The 20,084-nt window shown below is 41.6% G+C and overlaps 1 protein-coding gene across 4 annotated transcripts in view; it reads right to left on the minus strand.

Annotated features, from left to right (window-relative positions):
* Positions 1-15,972: 15,972 nt before the first annotated feature.
* TAF6L (TATA-box binding protein associated factor 6 like) overlaps positions 15,973-20,084 on the minus strand; it is a 96,313-nt gene continuing 92,201 nt past the window's right edge. For all 4 annotated transcript variants that reach the window (XM_053720074.1, XM_053720076.1, XM_053720073.1 and 1 more), the window contains 2 exons: positions 18,628-18,756; positions 15,973-17,721 (listed from right to left, as the gene is read on the minus strand). In XM_053720074.1, the coding sequence (XP_053576049.1) occupies positions 17,092-17,721; positions 18,628-18,756 (759 nt within the window). In that variant the 3' untranslated portion in view covers positions 15,973-17,091. The remainder of the gene's footprint in view (positions 17,722-18,627; positions 18,757-20,084) is intronic.

The following is a 20,084-nucleotide window of genomic DNA, read 5'->3' on the forward strand; positions in this document are numbered from 1 at the left end:
AATCCTGAATTCTTCGCCGTAAGTTTAGTAAGATGTACTACGGCCTCCGAAATGAATGAATTAGCTAGTTTAAGGACTCTAAGCCTGTCCGTAATGTCGTCCAGAGTAGCTGAACCAATGTTCTCTTCCAGAGACTCAATCCAGAATGCCGCTGCAGCCGTGATCGGCGCAATGCATGCAAGGGGTTGCAATATAAAACCTTGTTGAACAAACATTTTCTTAAGGTAACCCTCTAACTTTTTATCCATTGGATCTGAAAAAGCACAGCTATCCTCCACCGGGATAGTGGTACGCTTAGCTAAGGTAGAAACTGCTCCCTCCACCTTAGGGACCGTTTGCCATAAGTCCCTTGTGGTGGCGTCTATTGGAAACATTTTTCTAAATATCGGAGGGGGTGAGAACGGCACACCGGGTCTATCCCACTCCTTAGTAACAATTTCAGTAAGTCTCTTAGGTATAGGAAAAACCTCAGTACTCGTCGGTACCGCAAAATATTTATCCAACCTACACATTTTCTCTGGTATTGCAACTGTGTTACAATCATTCAGAGCCGCTAACACCTCCCCTAGTAATACACGGAGGTTTTCCAGTTTAAATTTAAAATTTGAAATATCTGAATCCAGTCTGTTTGGATCAGAACCGTCACCCACAGAATGAAGTTCTCCGTCCTCATGTTCTGCCACCTGTGACGCAGTGTCTGACATGGCCCTAATATTATCAGCGCACTCTGTTCTCACCCCAGAGTGATCACGCTTACCTCTTAGTTCTGGTAATTTAGCCAAAACCTCAGACATAACAGTAGCCATATCCTGTAATGTGATTTGTAATGGCCGCCCAGATGTACTCGGCGCTACAATATCACGCACCTCCCTCTGAGCGGGAGATGTAGGTACTGACACGTGAGGCGAGTTAGTCGGCATAACTCTCCCCTCGTTGTTTGGTGAAATTTGTTCAATTTGTACAGATTGACTTTTATTTAAAGTAGCATCAATACAGTTAGTACATAAATTTCTATTGGGCTCCACTTTGGCATTGCAACAAATGACACAGGTATCATCCTCTGAATCAGACATGTTTAACACACTAGCAAATAAACTTGCAACTTGGAAATACAATTCAATTAGAATAATATTAAAACGTACTGTGCCTTTAAGAAGCACAGAAGATCTATGACAGTTGAAAATTAATAAATTGAAACAGTTATAGCCTCAATCCTTGTAAACAACACAACTTTAGCAAAGGTTTAATCCCATTAGCAAAGATAACAAATTCTGAAAGCAGGAAACAAATTACAGAATAAACGTTTTTTATCTCAGTCAAACTACAATTCTCACAGCTCTGCTGAGAGAAATTACCTCCCTCAAAATAAGCTTTGAAGACCCCTGAGCTCTGTAGAGATGAACCGGATCATGCAGGGAATACAATGAGTTGCTGACTGAAATATTTGATGCGTAGTAAAAGCGCCAAAAAACGGCCCCTCCCCCTCACACACAGCAGTGAGGGAGAACAGAAACTGTCAGAAAACAGATTAAGCAACTGCCAAGTGGAAAAATAGTGCCCAAACATTTATTCACTCAGTACCTCAGTAAATGAAAACGATTTTACATTCCAGCAAAAACGTTAAACATAATCTCTAGTTATTAAACAGCTTTATGTATTTCTTACAGTGTAATTCTAGTGAAGTACCATTCCCCAGAATACTGAAGTGTAAAGTATACATACATGACATTATATCGGTATGGCAGGATTTTCTCATCAATTCCATTATCAGAAAATAAAAACTGCTACATACCTCTATGCAGATTCATCTGCCCGCTGTCCCCTGATCTGAAGTTTACCTCTCCTCAGATGGCCGAGAAACAGCAATATGATCTTAACTACTCCGGCTAAAATCATAACAAAAACTCTGGTAGATTCTTCTTCAAACTCTGCCAGAGAGATAATAACACACTCCGGTGCTATTTTAAAATAACAAACTCTTGATTGAAGATAAAAACTAAGTATAATCACCATAGTCCTCTCACACATCCTATCTAGTCGTTGGGTGCAAGAGAATGACTAGGAGTGACGTAGAGGGGAGGAGCTATATGCAGCTCTGCTGGGTGAATCCTCTTGCACTTCCTGTTGGGGAGGAGTAATATCCCAGAAGTAATGATGACCCGTGGACTGATCACACTTAACAGAAGAAATATAATTTATGCTTACCTGATAAATTTATTTTCTTTATTGGCAATGAGAGTCCACAAATTCATTCATAACCTATGGGAAATACTTAACCTGGCCACCAGTAGGAGGCAAAAACACCCAATACAGAACATTAATTATCCCTCTTACTTCCCCTACCATCTCAGTAGTTCAAGCCGAGGATAAGGAAAAGTAGAGAGATAACAGGGGTGCTATAAAACCGCCGCCACTATATTATATTAGGGCGGGTTTGTGGACTCACTGCCAAGAAAGAAAATAATTTATCAGGTAAGCATAAATTACATTTTCTTTCTAATGGCCATTAGTCCACAAGTTCATTCATAACTTATTGGAAACTAATACCCAAGCTGTGGCGTCCATGAAAATTATTAGGGAGGGAAAGGTAGGGAAGGCAGTCCAATGTGCTATGCACCACCACTTGAAGAACTTTTTTCCCAAAAGACGCAAAAACATAAAATCTGTAAAATTTTGTGAAAGTATGTAATGAGAAACAAGTAGCAGCCTTTCATATCTGTTCCACTGAAGCCTCATTCTTGAAGGCCCAGGAAGAAGACACCGCATGAGAAGAATGTGCCGTAATCCATGATTGAGGCCCGCTGACCTTCTATATATGCAATGCAAATCAAACTTCTGAACCAGAAGGATAGGCTGAGCCATGCGCTTACCAGAATACAGGATAAAAGGAAGAAGATTAAATAAAATCCTCGGTAGCATGAAGCTAGAACTTCAAGGCTCTAACCACATCTAGATTATGTAACGGCCTCTCCCCTTAGAGGAAGAAAGGATTTGGGACAGAGAGACGGCACAACAATTTCTTAATTGGGAAAAAAACCCATCCTTGTCCGAAGGCCAGCCTTATCCAAATGAAACACTAGATGAAGGCAGGTCACACTGGAGGGCAGACAATTCAGATACTCTTCAACACCTTCCAATTAAGTAACTTAATATCAATAGAATGCATAGGCTCAAACAGAGCCTGATGAAGAATTCTAAGAACAAGATTAAAGCTCCAAGGATGAGCAAAAGGTTTGAAAACAGGTTTAATTCTAAAGAACTAGCTGACAGGCTCTTCTCTAAACCATCCTGTAGAAACTGAAGGATACGCGGAGTCTTCAGTTTGTGTCAAGGAAACCCACATTCCGAACCCAAGATAGATAAGCCCTCCACACCTATGGTAAATACGTCTGGTAACGGACTTTGTTGTCTGAACCAGAGTATCAATAACCGTTGCAAGGAATCCTCAATAGGACAAAACAATGCAATCAATCTCCATGCAGTCCCCCTCAGAGAATCTAGATTTTGGTAAAACAACCAGAAGGTCCTGCCTCTGAGGGTAGCCTCTACAGAAGAGCAGACGACATTCTCACAAGGTCTGCATATCAAGTCCCGCATGACCACACAGAAGCTAACATCATCAAAGTTCCCTCCTGTTTGATTTGAGATATTACTCGAGAAGCAGAACAATTGGAGGAATAATCTGGTGGACATATAGAAAATGTGTGAACCCAATAACTCAATTCAAACTAGGCTGTAGTAGGGGGAGAGAGCTTAGAGTGATATTACCCCTGTTGTTCCATTAGACAGCTCTACACCAAACCTGTTAGGCACCAAGTCATTATGGTGATTTTAGCATTGAAAAAGGCTGTTCATGGCTGAAACATGCTTGCTGCACTATCTTTTCTAACTTGCCTCTCCACTATCCCACCTGATGCAGAGGTTCCAGTATATCGGCCAGGATTAGTTGTTGTTTTTCAGTACTATTTAACCTTACTCAGTGGGAGGGTGGTATGTAAGCAGGGTGATTAGATGCGATATTGCCTTCTGTTAATGATTTTTATTTATTTATAAAGGCTATGTTTTATCAGTAGAGAATAGTGCTGTAGGCTCCCATACTTTCTCTCTTTTGTATTAATGGTTATTTTGGAGGATTAGCACCTTATCGCATACATATTTTTATTTGATACGTTTTTCCCCATTCTTTTGGATTGTAGTGCCGGTTAGCTCTTATCTGTTAATTATATATGGTGATAGAAAATAAATCAGGATTTACCCAGATTCTTACGCTGACATCCTGCCGGAGTCCGGTCACACAAGAGGAAAAGCAATGTAACTAACACTGCCTAACAGGGAGGATAGCATAATGACTGGAGGAGGCATAGGAACTTCCCTGCGACCACCAAGAGCTATTACATACTAAGTATCGGGTGGACATGATTCGCTGTAGTAGATCATGTCTGCCCAACATTGATAAATGCTGACAGCATACGCTGTCGGCATTTATCATTGCACAAGTAGTTCGTGTCAAATGCTTGTGCAATCCCGCCCCCTGCACATTCGTGGCCAATCGGCCGCTAGCAAGGGGTGTCAATCATCCCGATTGTAATGATTGCTATCCACCACCTCAGAGGTGGCGGATGAGTTAAGGAGCAGCGGGCTTAGGACCGCTGCTCCTTAACTGAAACTGCTGCATTCGCAGCATTATAATTCGGCCCCCAAAACTCTACTAAGAGAACTACATGGGCTTCTTTTTTTTTAAAATATAGTTGTTTTATTTATTTAGTACCCTTTTAACTTAAAGGGCCACTGTAAGTAAATATTTTCTATGCCTGTTACTAACTACCCCAAATACGCTTTTTATCAATAGCATTTCATTAAAATATCTCTACCGTATATCAGAAATCTTGTCTGCAAATTTAATTGTTTTCCAAACACACTCCGTGGGTATCCTTTGCTCTGTACCAATCCGTTTACAATACCTAGGTTTCAAAATGGAGCTTTAAACACAAAGTTATTGGTTTAAGTATTTTGAACACGCAGTGCTGAAAATAGTGGGCAGGATAACGTGACATCATCGGCGAATAAAAGATATAACTTTTATAACGTTATGAAACTTCGTTTTGGAGAAAATATAGGTCAGTAGGTTTTAATTAATGTTTATTAACTTTAATATGTTAGTTGTTTAGCTTAAAAATTATAACAGAAAGTAATCCTTTAACTCTGAAAATCATGGGTCTCCAAATTCACCTGTGCTTCTACCATATTGAAACGTATGGTTGCCTTTATTAATCTCTTCTGCTGAGGACAATTATGGACAGATACTGTGTGCAAACAATGACTATGAGGAATATAAATATATAGATAGGTAAAGGGTCATTAGATTTCCAATTTGCTTCTATTATCAAATTTACTTAATTCTCTTGGTATCCTTTGTTGAAGAGAATACCTAGGTTGGTAGCGTACATGTGCCTGAGAACTATATGGCAGCAGAGTTTTCACAATGTATAACATTAAAAGCATTCTTGCAAAACTGCCATATAGTGTCCCAGGCAAATAAACACTATAAAACAAAATAGTCTAAGAAAAACAGTTTATATTGTAATAGTGTTCTATTAGATACCTTTTAAAAAAATGATTTTTTTTTTTATGTTTTTATTGAGGATGAAGAAAAATAGAAACATTACAAAATTGCCACATGTGCAGCCAGCATGATATAATTGGTGACAGTCATTAAGGTCCTTGTAATACATGGCTTAACAAAATGTCCATAATATAGTACTGTGCTTATAACAATAAATCAACCTGTTTTTCTTATTATGAGAATACAAATATCAACTTCCTTAAATCACACAGAGTATAGGAGGTAAAATAGAGAATGCAGTGTAGTCATCGCTATGGTGTTTTGTAGGAACCAATACTTAGGAAGTAGTAAAAAGCTAAAATTAGGGTGCGGTATAGACAAGACAAACCGCCTAATTTGTCCTAAAATAGGGGGCTCATTATTATTGCTGCAGGGGGGGAGGTGGTACTTGAAATATAGTGATCACAGCACGACCAAAATGCTCAGTGGGGTAACCTCTGCAAGTTTGGGGTTTATTATAAAAAGAAATAGTGACGAGAAACTAGGGTTAAGTACATAAAGTTTTCTTAAGTAACTTGATAGAGTGATCCTAGGCGATGCATTAATTATAATACTTGAGCTAGGAGCGAGCAAAGACTATGTCCAATATTATGAAGCCTAAAACTATAAGGTTCTGCATATAATAGAGGTTATGAGCCTCAATTATAATGGTATGGGTAGGAGGGCTCTACATTAAGGTACCAGAGCAGGTCCAGCCTGCATCCGTTCAATAGTAGTGCCTAATTTGTTAGCCGTATGAAGGCCCAAAGGGTCCCTCAGGGCAATAATAGAAGGGGAAAAACAAGGGCTAGTATAGATTAATACCTCAGAATACAGATCTAGAGCTCTTATGTACCGTATTATTAAACATAACCGCCTCTCATATATACATAAGGGATTTGGAGAATTAATGCAAATGGACACAGGTGAGAAAATAAGAGATAAGCTTACCACAAAACATGAGCCCTCAGTAGGCTAGTAATATCAACAGAAAGGGTTCTCCAGAAATGCAATTTTCTGTGGTTCTCAAAGAAGCTTTGCCCAAAGAAAGGGGGGGAACAGTACCATACTCTAAGAGCTAGAGCGGAATGGTCCAAGATGCTTGTATAAGTGTGAATTAGCAAAGAGAAAAGCGCAGGTCATAGGGTATCTGGAAGATCTTATTAAGGTGAGTATACCTATATGGGTCAGCCCCATGTCCTGCTATAACTATAGGGAAATCTCCAGGCAATTTTACCAGTAGCTGTACCAATGGGGTATATATAAGGACAGTGGTTGAGGGTAGCCATTTAAAAATGCCACAGAATAGTAGTACATCCCAGCTAAATATGAACTAGTCTCAAACTTGTAGCCTACATATCGAAATATTGTTGCGCAGTTGTTAAGGCTAATGTAAGATTGCCACATGAGCGTGGGCCCTACGCCCTGCGGCAAACTACGCAAGTTGAGATAAATAGTTTAGCATCTGACATAGCCAATATTCTGGCATCTCATTTATCAACTGTTCGAAAAAGAAAAGGCCAGGGTCAGTTCCTCAAGTTTTTGAAAGTGGCTACGTAGCAGGCATTGAGCACCTGCAATCCAGCTTGCAGCTATATCTCCCATGACCGCAGCTTGAGTCAGGGCTTAATCACTTCTCTGCTGATGATTATAGATGACTTCAATCCCTAAAAGAACACAATCCTCAGGTCGGCCTCGATACCATAAAGCTACCCCGTGTGAAGGGAAATGGTTGCTCTCGGGAGTGCCAATCTGTGAACGGCCCAGAGATTTAAAAAAAAAAAAATCGCTGTTTCTTCCTTTCTGTTGCGAATCAGTATCTCAAATATTCCTAGTCCCCTCTAGATATTCAGGAGTGCTTGTATAAGTAAATTAAGCTAGGCTGAACGATCAAATAAGCAAAATTAGAAGCTGTTTTAGCAGAGCTGAAGTATAAAGCGACCGTTCAGTTCCTAGGCTGGCTCCGCCCCCCAACTACATGAGCTTTTAACAACTCCCCTGTCCTCTCTTGCAGGGAACGATCCAGTGAGGACAATAAAATCAGTATCTTTAGGAGAGCACCTGTCTCTGCCAACCTCCATGAAAGAGGCAAAGCACTAGTGACAGAACATTAAATATCCCTCCCACTTCCCCTACCCTCTTTGCCTCCTCCTGGTGGCCAGGTGAAGTATTTCCCATAGGTTATGAATAAATTTGTGAACTCTCACTGCCATTAGAAAGGAAATATATTACAAGCAAAAGCGCATAACAAAAAAATAAGATTTATAATCTTACTTGGTATCTTCTGTTCCTCCGCCCTCCCTTCATTTCCTCTTTTGAATGGGCTGTGACAGAAAGCAGTCCCACCTACTTTCTACATAGGCTTTTAAAGGGCTGGACTTCAAGAATGTCATATGACACACACAATAATTGGATGTTCATTGGAATTGTCAGAGAAAGGGGGGGGGAAACAAAATTTATGCTTACCTGATATATATATTTCTTTCTTTCTTTCTTGACACGGTGAGTCCACATATCATCTAATTACTTTTGGGATATTCACCTCCTGCAGGAGGCGGCAAAGAGCACCACAGCAAAAGCTGTTAAATATCGCCTCCCTTCACTCCAACTCCAGTCATTCAGCCAAAGTAAAAGAGAGAAAGGAAGTAACAAGGTGCAGAGGTGCCTGAGGTTTATAGACATAACAAAAAAGACCCTGTCATCAATACAGGGGGGGGGGGGGGGGTCCAGTGGACTCACTGTGTCAAGAAATAAATACATTTATCAGGTAAGCATACATTTAGTTTTCTTTCTAATGACACAGTGAGTCCACAGATCAACTAATTACTTTTGAGAATCAATACCCAAGATAGAGAACACAGATGATAAGGGAGGGACAAGACAGGGAACCTAAACAGAAGGCACCACTGCTTGAAGAACCTTTCTCCCAAAGGAAGCCTCAGCTGAGGCAAAAGTATCAAACTTATAGAATTTTGAAAAAATATGTAGAGAGGACCAAGTTGCAGCCTTGCACATCTGTTCTACAGTAGCTTCATTTTTGAATGCCCAGGAAGAGGAAACAGCCCTCGTAGAATGAACCATAACTTTCTTAGGAGGCTGCTGTCCAGCAGTCTCATAGGCAAAGCAAATTATACTCTTTAGCCACAAAGAAAGAGAAGTAGCCGTAGCTTTCTGCCCCTTACGTTTTCCCAGAGAAAACTACAAACAGAGCAGAAAACTGACGAAAATCTTTAGACGCCTGTAAATAGAACTTGAAGCATAAACCACATCTAGGTTGTGCAGAAGACGTTCTTTATGAAAGGATTAGAACATAAAGAAGGAACAACAATCTCCTGATTAATGTTCCTATCTGAAACCACGTTAGGAAGAAAACCTAATTCAGTACGTAAAAAACCTTATCTGAATGAAAAAATAAGGTACGGAGACTCATACTGTAAAGCCGAGAGCTCTGAGACTCTACGCGCAGAAGAAATATCAACAAGAAGCAAAACCTTCCAAGATAACAACTTAATATCTAAAGAATGCATAGGCTCAAACGGAGCCTGCTGAAGAACCTTAAGAACAAGATTAAGACTCCAGGGAGGAGTAACAGGTTTGAACACAGGCCTGATTCTGACCAAGGCCTGACAGAACGATTGAACGTCTGGTACCTCTGCCAGACATTTATGTAACAAAATAGATAAGGCAGAAATTTAACCCTTCAAAGAGCTTGCCGATAACCCCTTTCTCCAAACCCTCTTAGAGAAAAGATAAAATTCTAGGAATCCGAACTCTACTCCAAGGAGTAGCCTTTGGAATCGCACCAATACAGTATTTTTACGCCAAATCTTATGGTAAATTTTCCTGGTAACAGGATTGCGAATCATAGTCTCAATGACCTGATCTGAAAAACCACGCTTAGATAAAATTAAATGTTCAATCTCCAAGCAGTCAGCTTCAGAGAAACTAGATTTGGATGAAGGAAGGGCCCTTGAAGAAGAAGGTCCTTTCTTAGAGGAAGTTTCCAAGGAGGTAAAGATGACATATCTACTAGGTCTGCATACCAAATCCTGCGAGGCCACGCCGGAGCAATGAGAATCACCGACGCCCTCTCTTGCTTGATCCGAGCAGTGACTCGAGGAAGGAGAGCGAACAGAGGAAATAGGTATGCAAGGTTGAAATTCCAAAGAACTGCCAGAGCATCTATCAGAACAGCCTGATGTTTGATGTAAGCCACTGAGTTTATGTTGTCCGACTGAAATCTGATAAACCGGGCAGAAGATAACCGAGGCCAGGCCAGAAGAGCATTGAAGATTACTCTTTGCTCTAGAATGTTTATGGGGAGAACTGATTCTTCCCGAGTCCATGTCCCCTGAGCTCTTAGAAGGCCCCAGACTGCTTCCCAACCTGCCAGGCTGGCGTCCGTAGTCACTATCACCCAGGTAGGTCTGCGAAAACAGGTCCCCTGGGAGAGATGATCCTGAGACAACCACCAAGGAAGAGAATCTCTTGTCATCTGATCCAAATGAATTTGCGGAGACAGATCTGCGCAATCCCCGTTCCATTGTCTGAGCATGCATAACTGCAAAGGCCTGAGATGGAAACGAGCAAAAGGAATAAGATCCATAGCAGCCACCATGAGACCGATTACCTCCATACATTGAGCTACTGATGGATGACAAGAGGACTGAAGAGACAGACAAGATTTGAAAATCATGGATTTTTTGACCTCCATCAGAAATATTTTCATCAAAACGGAGTCTATTATGGTTCCCAAAAAGACACTACCCTTGTAGAAGGAATTAAGGAACTCTTTTCCAGATTCACCCTCCAACCGTGAGAGCGCAGGAAGGATACAAGCATCTCCGTGTGGTATTTCGCTAGATGAAAAGACTGGGCCTGAACCAGAATGTCATCTAGATAAGGCGCCATTGCAATACCCTGTAACCGGAGCACAGCCAACAGAGATCCCAGAATCTTTGAAAATACTCTGGGAGTTGTAGCTAGTCCAAAAGGAAGAGCCACAAACTAAAAGTGTTTGTGTGGAGAAAAGAAAATCTCAGAAACTTGTGATGATCCCTGTGGATGGGAACATGAAGGTACGCATTCTATAAATCCACTGTTATCATAAATTGACCCTCTTGAACTAAGGGAAGAGTGGAACGAATAGTTTCCATTTTGAAAGACGGTACTCTGAGGAATTTGTTTAGACTTTTGAGATCCAAGATTGGTCTGAAGGTTCCTTCTTTCTTTGGAACCACATATTGGAGTAAAATCCCAGACCCTGCTCCTGTACTGGAACAGAAATTATTACTCCCATTTCGAATAGATGCCGAACACAGTGTAAGAACGCCTCTCTTTTTATCTGGTCGGCAGATAATCTTGAGAGAAATCTGCCCCAGGGGGGAAAAGTCTTGAATTCTAGTTTGTATCCCTGGGCCACAATGTCTATCGCCCAAGGATCCTGAACATCCCGAACCCAAGCCTGAGCGAAAAGGGGAAGTCTCCCCCCCACAAGATCCGGTCTCAGATTGGGGCAGACCCTTCATGCTGACCTTGAATCATTAGTAGGCTTCTTGGAATGTTTTCCCTTATTCCAATATTGGTTGGGTCTCCAGGAAGGTTTAGACTGATCCTGTAGAGGGAGAGGAAGGTTTACCCTTGAAGTTTCGAAAGGAACGAAAATTACTCTGACGTCCCTTCTGTTTAGATTTCTTGTCCTGAGGAAGGAATGACCCTTTCCTCCTGTAATGTCAGAAATAATCTCAGCCAAAGCTGGGCCAAACAAGGTCTTACCCTTGCAAGGAATAGACAAAAGCTTAGACTTAGAAGACACATCTGCAGACCAAGATTTCAGCCATAAAGCTCTTCAAGCCAGAATGGCAAAACTAGAAATCTTTGCTCCCAACTTGATAACTTGAAAGGAAGCATCAGAAATGAAAGAATTGGCCAATTTAAGAGCCCTGATCCTGTCCTGGATCTCTTCAAAGGGAATGTCTGTGTGAAAGCAATCAGACAACGCATCAAACCAGTATGCCGCCGCGCTAGAAACGGTAGCAATACACACCGCAGGTTGACATTGTAAACCCTGGTGAACATAAATTTTCTTAAGAATACTCTCCAGTTTCGTATCCATAGGGTCCTTAAAAGAACAACTATCCTCTATGGAAATAGTAGTTCTCTTAGCTAAAGTGGAAATTGCCCCTTCCACCTTGGGGACCGTTTGCCAAGACTCTTTGATGGGAAACATCTTTTTAAAGATAGGAGAAAGAGAAAAAGGAATATCCGGCTTCTCCCATTCCTTAACAATAATTTCTGTAGCCCGATTTGGAACAGGAAAACATTCCAGCATGGAAGGTACATCATAATACTTGTTAAGTTTACTAGACTTTTTAGGGTTGACAATGACAGTAGAGTCAGAGTCCTCCAGAGTAGCTAAAACCTCCTTGAGTAGTAAATGGAGGTGTTCCAGCTTAAACCTGAAGGATACAACTTCACCATCAGAGGAAGGAATTACACTGTCAGAATCTGAGATTTCACCCGCAGATGCTTCCGAAAAATCTTCCTCATCAGACTTAAGAGAGGAAACATTCGGAATAGCCACGACCGAGTCAGATACCTTACACACTGAATCTTTAGACTTCCTCTTGCGCTTTCCCAGTAGCATGGGAAAAGCAGACAACGCATCAGAAACTGCAGAAGACATGAGGAAAGCAATGTCTTGCAGGGAGACCCCAGCCGGAGCTTCAGGGGAAGCGCAGGGCACTGGATTAATGGGTACTAAAATTTGGGACACCTGAGGTATATTTTGCACATTGTCAGAAGACTTCTGGACAGCATCCGTCTTAGACAATATAGGCTCAAAAAAAATCTATCCTTAAGATTTAATGTTCTCTCAACACGAGGAACAAAAAGGAATTGTGGTACAATATTAGCATTCAAACATAAAGGACATCTGTAATCTGTAACAGAGACTTGGTCCATCTTATCAGAATTAAATTATTAGCAATTTAAATAAAGAAAAAAACTTTACTGTTTCTTTAAAGGGACAGTCAACACCAGACTTTCTATTTAAAAAGAAAGATAATCCCTTTATTACCCATTTCCCAATTTTGCATAACCAACACAGTTCTAATAATACACGTTTTACCTCTGTGATTATCTTTTATCTAAAGCCTCTGCAAACTGCCCCCTTGTTTCAGTTCTTTTGACAGACATACAGTTTAGCCAATCAGTGCTCAGTCCTAGGTCACTTTACGTGCATGAGCTCAATGTTATCTATATGAAACATGTGAACTAATGCTCTCTAGTGGTCAAAATGTATTCAGATTAGAGGCAGTCTTCAAGGTCTAAGAAATTAGCATATGAACCTCCTAGTTTTAGCTTTCAACTAAGAATACCAAGAGAACAAAGCAAAATTGGTGATAAAAGTAAATTGGGAAGTTGTTTAAAATTGCATGCCCTAGTTAAAACATGAAAGTTTTTTTTGGACTTGACTGTCCCTTTAAATTTTAAAATGCAATGGAAAAACGAAACTGCCTTATTTTTTTTACAAAACAAAAAACAAAATGGCTTTATTATACAGATTGAGTAATAAAAAACGTTTTTAATAAAACCTCAAACAGCTCTACACTTCACCAAATTGAGCCTAAGTTCACCTCAAGTCCCCAGTGCCTGCATACTGCCATACATAATCCCCTTACAACTAGGAGTAATGTATTAAATATCCCTGTCAGGGAAAGTGCCATGTTTTTTTCCCAAGCAGCTAATCCTAATCTGTCTTGTAGCAAGGCAGCTCACTAGGTTTGGAGAGGTCCATTCCCTCACATTGACCTGTGGAAAATAATAATAAGGGCAGCAACTTTTATTTAAATATGAGAGAGGCGCAGTGAGAATTATGTCCCACAAGTCCCCTTTGCTTAAAAGCCACCAATGCTCTACTGGAGAGACTTAAATGGACTACAGCTACACCCTGGATTAAAAACAGCACATACTAGTACTGCAAATAAAATAATACACTCTTGATTGAAGAATCCTTTCAGACACCTAACTTTACCACATCCTAACACTAACGTAGGCAAAGAGAATGACTGGGGTTGGAGTGAAGGGAGGTGATATTTAACAGATTTGCTGTGGTGCTCTTTGCCATCTCCTGCAGGGCAGGAGGTGAATATCCCAAAAGTAATTAGATGATCTGTGGACTCATCGTGTCATTAGAAAGAAAAGTTCATCTCAGTGGGTCTGCATAACTTTGTAATAGAAACATTACTATAGGCACGGATTTAACCCTTTTCATGGATAGATTTAAAACAATTTAACAAGCAGATAAGTTTTAGTTTGTAAAAAGGGTTCACAAATGTATCAGTCAAGACAGTAAAAGTTAGGAGGTAGAAGAAACTTTCCATCAGCTGTAAACCAAGAATTTGTCAAGCCCTGTTGTAAACCATAATATCAATTTATAATCCATTTGTGCTTGACTCTCATAGACAAGAAGTGTAACTTAGTGCATATACACAGGCAGTCTTGTACTCCCTCGCCGTTTGTGCATCTACTGGAAGTCTAGTACATAATTTAGGCACCCCTTCTATACAAAGTTACTTCTGCACCTGCTACCCTACAACATGAGGTCATGACCCTTTGTTGCTTCTTGTGACCAGCTATATTATACATGAAGGTTTAAATTATATCCTCTCAGTTCTCCCCTTTGCACTATACATTTTATGGTCAGAAGATTTCTCTACTATTAAGTGACAAACTTTATACCTCTTCCAATAGAGCAAAGCATTTTACTGACTCTACCGGCTGCTGCATAGTTTATCAAATCTGATATAATTTACAATTACTACTGGAACTTTATGTTTAAAAATCTGAAGAAAAGTTCATGGCCTGGGCTGTAGGGAGAGGAAGTATGTAGTTCTGTATGGAAGGGTTGACACAATTTGTTTAACGGCTAAGAGCCAGATAATTTTGGCCATCACCAATAGTGTGTGTGTATGTATATATATATATATATATATATATACACACACACACACACACACATATACACACATACATACATGCACACAAACAAAAAGGTATCGGCGCACATCCATTTTCAAAAGCACAACATATTTTTTTGATCTGGTGCAAAAAATTGCCTGCAAACATCAAGAGACAACTATTCTTTTTAAATAAAATTGGGATCTTAGTCACACAATATGGCCATATTTTGCTTAGCCAGTCACCACTTACAAAGTGCCCCAATGTAGACTGGTCCTAACATTGAGACGAAGTGAAAGCCTCAATCACGATAGTGGACGAAAAGAAGATATAAATAACACTGCACCGGCCGGTTGCAGTTTGAAATCCGTGGCGTTTGGAAGATATTTAATGGTCAGTTCCGGCAAAAAATAGTGTACTGTTAATGTACACTCACACCTTACGCATTTCGAAGGATAAGCGCAATCTGCTCCTTCCTCAGACCCTTATCAAAATATTTAATACTAGTCCTAAAGCCCGTGTACACGGGCCATTTTTTGCAGTACAGCGGTCCCACCCCTTGCTCTCTCCCCCCCCTCTCTTTTGCTCTCTCTCTCCCCCCCCCCTCTCTTTTGCTCTCTCTCTCCCCCCTCTCTTTTGCTCTTTGCCCCCTCTCTTTGTGCTCTCTCTCCCCCCCTCTCTTTGTGCTCTCTCTCCCCCCCTCTCTTTGTACTCTCTCTCCCCTCCTCTCTTTTACTCTCTCTCCCCTCCTCTCTTTTGCTCTCTGTCCCCTCCTCTCTTTTGCTCTCTCTCCCCCCTCTCTTTTGCGCTCTCACTCCCCCCACTCTTTTGCGCTCTCTCTCCCCCCACTCTTTTGTGCTCTCTCTCCCCCCACTCTTTTGTGCTCTCTCTCCCCCCCCACTCTTTTGTGCTCTCTCTCTCCCCCCACTCTTTTGTGCTCTCTCTCTCCCCCCACTATTTTGTGCACTCCCCCCCTCTTCTGCTCTCTCTATCCCCCTCTTTAAAGCTCTCTGTCTCGGCAGTCGGCCCCGCCCGCATCACGCTCGGCCCCCGCCGCCATGCCCGGGCCCCGCCCACATAACACCTGCCCGGCCACGCCCATGTTGCACCCATCCGGCCACGCCCACTACACCACACGCTGATGCCAGATGCCACCAGGTCAGTTGGAAGGCCAGGTGTGTTTGTCCTTGCGTGCAGTCTCTACTGCGCATGACAGCTTCGGACAAACACACTTGGCCTTTTATTATATAGGATGATTATGACGGCTACTTAAACCTGCAGTCTAGTATTTTATAAACAGGTGGCAGCAATATAACATATACAGCGATACAGAATTTTGTGGCATTATACGAATAAATGATAATAATATTGTGAGGCGCTGCACAGTAAAGAGTCAAAGTGCGCATATATGTTATATACATTCTGAAAATGTATTCAGTAATCCGTCTGTACAGTCCCCAAACCCTCTGTTATACAAATACATCACTAAACAAGTCACAATTATATACAGATATTACAGTTACTATTATACAGCTGCCTGTGCACTAACTCGCTGCGAGATAAAAGGACATGAAAAAATAAATACAATTTATATGATTCAGAGTGTAAAATAGAAAAAAAAGCAATTACTTCCATTATCAAATGTAGTTAGCTTGTTTGCTTGACAGCATACTGAGGTAGTCTCAGAAGCATACACTATATAACATGGTTACAAACATTGTTGTAAACACAGTTGCCATATAGTGCTCAAGACGTGCACGCTTACCAGTCTATCTCAGTATGCTCTCAAGAAAGAGACAAGTTTCCTCAAAGGAAACCAATGCAAATTTGATATTCGTAAATTTTTAAATTGTACAAAACTGAGTCATGAAACGTTAAAAGGCACATAAACCACCTTGTCAATACAGGACTGTTCTGTAGTCTTCTAATAAACGTAACACTTTCAGTTAAATGTCAACACTTTCTGAATACATTAACACCTTGCTTGCTGCAACCATTTGTCTTATTTGGAGGAGACAATTCGGACTTGTTACTGGAGTAGATAAGGTTAGCCACTGTCATGTTAACAAAAACTGCATTGTTTCTCAGTAGCTTATCTTATCACCTCTGCTGAGGCCAATTACGGACAGATTTTTAAGCAGGTTTAAGCTTGTGAAGACAGTTTGCACGTCCAATTCTCAGAACTGGAAAACCCACAATGCTCAAACTTAAAATGACAGAAATCAGGATAAAATTATTGAAAGTATATTGTAGAATGAGAAGAAAAAAGGTTTGCACAACTAGCATTTTATATTATTAAGGTGATTTTTGTATCCCTTTAATTATGACAGTGTGACACCAAGAGTCAAAACAGTTCCATGACGGCTCCAAGTCGATTGAATTGCTCCTTCAATAGAATCACCCAGAGCTCAAGTGAAAGCTGTAAGTGGTTCTGCTTGTCTGTACAAAGTCACTGTAGTATGCAGTGCCACTCTGATTGTAATTTGGGTGTACAGTGCCAGGAAAACGTTCTACCAACATGAGAACCATCACAAGGGAAGATAAAGTGACAGCTCGGCTTGTGGCCCCTTGCGCCCCGCTCTCGCCACTCTTCCAATCATTGGCAGTTTTTGAGCGTAGCGAGAGGCTGTGGCTAGAGGCCCAGTGTGAAGCTGGAAAACGCTCTGGAATTTGCGGCCTCCTCCTGCACGGCCAGCTTGCCTTCCTCCAATCAGGAAAGTAAACCGAGGTGCTCCGCGGGGTGTCAGCCTGCTCCTCTGGAACGCCTCCCTTACACCCTGAGACCTCTGCCCCTGGCGGGAAGTTCCTCGAGAGCGTGGGGTAGGGGTGAGTGGGGCGGGTGAGGGGCGCTGTTGCTGCCTACCAGCATTTATATCCTCTTCTCCATGGGCAGTGAGCTGGGGCATCTTCCGTGCTCCTTCAGCGGGTGCTTCCTTCTTTGATTCCTGAGGTTCACGTGGCAAGGTCCCCTTGTGAAATGGGGCTCCCCCAGTTCCAAAGCGCACAGCTAGGCTGTCTCCAAAAAAGCAATAAAGCTCACGATACATCTCAAGAAGAGAGACAGAGGGGGGAGGCCAGTGGGCAGACGCTGTTGTGTCCACACTCGGTGTTGGGTCACAGTGACGAGCTTTCATCTTAAGGAGACGTTCCACTGCCACCTACCGGGAATTAGAAAAACATGATGTAAATTCGCATAAACAGCATTCCTCAAATCCTTACTCTTTAGACCTCCTGTGACTTAAAAGGACACTGAACCCATTTTTTTCCCTTTCATAATTCAGATAGTGCACCAATTTTAAGTAACTTTCTAATTTACTCCTGTTATCAATTTTTCTTTGTTCTCTTGCTATATTTATTTGAAAAACCGTAATGTAAGCTTACGAGCCGGCCCATTTTTGGTTCAGGACCTGGGTAGAGCTTGCAGATTGGTGGCTAAATGTAGTCACTAATCAGCAAACGCTATAGGGTGCTGAACCAAAAATGTGCAGGCTCCATAGCTTAGATTCCTGCTTTTTCAAATAAAGATAGCCAGAGAACGAATAAAATTTGATAACAGTAAGTAAATTAAAAAGTTGCTTAAAATTGCTGCTGTATCTGAATCATGAAAGAATAAATTTGGGCTTAGTGTCCCTTTAAATTGAAGGTAAACTTTGATGAATGAAAGTCCGTTTTTTAAAATACTATTAAAAACAGGGGCACTTTCATTCATCAAAGTTTAGAAGGCAGCGGTTTTGATTTAAAACTTACCTTTGTTTTTTTCACAGCCAGAGCAGCTTCCCCCAGCCGGAGATCCTCTCTTCACACGTCATCAATGACTAATCCAGTTTCCTCCAATCACGGCATGGCCTCAGACAATGACTACCCTGGGGGAAAGCTGTGATTGGAGAAAGCTGGATTAGTCATTGATGACGCGTGAAGAGAGGATCTCCTTGTGGAGGAAGCTGCTCTGGCTGTGCAAGTTTTTAATCAAAACGGCTACTTTGTAAACTTTGATGAATGAAAGTGCCCCTGTTTTTAATAGTATTTTTTTTCTAGTATAAGTGCAGAGAGAGATGCACACTTACCAGAATGGCACCGTAGACCTTGTGCCCGTCAGCCTTGACTTGTGCATTAGACATAGAATGGTCATCAAGCACGGTCTGCAGACCGGACCAGTAAGTGGGAAGCAGAGGGTACAATACTTGCTCAACAGCCTGGAAAATAAAGTATAAAAAGCCTTGCAGACAATTGTGTACAAGCAACAAACACAAATAAATCTGTCCTGCACAGGAAAAAGCAGCAACATTAAAAGGGACAGTCAACACCAGCATTTTTGTTGTTTAAGAAGATAGATAATCCCTTAATTACCAATTCCCCAGTTTTGCATAACCAACACAGTTATAATTATACACGTTTTACCTCTGTAATGACCTTGTATCTAAGCCTCAGCAGACTGCCCCCTTATTTCAGTTCTTTTGACAGACTTGCATTTTAGCCAATCAGAGCTGTCTCCATGGTAGTTTCACGTGCATGAGCTCAATGTTATCTATATGAAACACATGAACTAATGCCCTCTAGTGGTGAAAAACTATCAAAATGCATTTAGATTAGAGACGGCCTTCAAGGTGTAAGAAATTAGCATATGAACCTCCTAGGTTTAGCTTTCAACTAAGAATACCAAGAGAACAAAGCAAAATTGGTGATAAAAGTAAATTGGAAAGTTGTTTAAAATTACATGCCCTATCTGAATCATAAAAGTTTTTTTGGGACTTGACTGTCCCTTTAACCCCTTAATGACAAGTGGCGTACCAGGTACGTCCTGCAAAAACTTGCAGTTAGTGACAATGGACGTACCTGGTACGTCACTTGTCTAAGAGAGTGCTGGAAGCGATCGCAATCGCTTCCAGCAGCTCTCAGGGTATTGCAGTGATGCCTCGGTATTGAGGCATCCTGCAATACCCTTTAGAAAGCATCCGATGCAGAGAGAGCCACTCTGTGGCCCTCTCTGCACCGGTAGCGATGCGGCCGGTTCGTTGGTGGGTGGGAGCGCAACAGGGAGGCGGGTGGGCGGCCCATCGCTACCCGGCATCCGGCTCCTGTTAGTGCAATGTGCACGCCGGGTGCCGGGAGCGTGCGGGGGCGCGCATGCGTGCGATTACCTACCCACACTGACACCAATGAGTGGGAAGAGGGGGGAAAAATTAAATATATGAGGATCTGGGAGGGGGAGGGGGTTGGGGTATTGTGGGGGGCTGCTACACTACAGAAAAAATTAAAATGGTATTAAAAGATAATAAAAAAAACACTTTTTTGGGGGGCAAATTGGGTACTGGCAGACAGCTGCCAGTACCCAAGATGGCGGCAATTAGGTAGGGGAGAGGGTTAGAGAGCTGGGGGGGGGGGGATCATGGAGGTTGGGGCTAAGGCAGGAGTCCATCACAGCTAAAACATTTTTTTTTTTTTTATTAAAAAAAAGAAAAACTCCTTTTATTTAGTACTGGCAGACTTTCTGCCAGTACTTAAGATGGCGGGGACAATTGTG

Source organism: Bombina bombina, chromosome 7, assembly GCF_027579735.1.
Source record: "Bombina bombina isolate aBomBom1 chromosome 7, aBomBom1.pri, whole genome shotgun sequence".
Taxonomy (NCBI): Eukaryota; Metazoa; Chordata; class Amphibia; order Anura; family Bombinatoridae; genus Bombina; species Bombina bombina.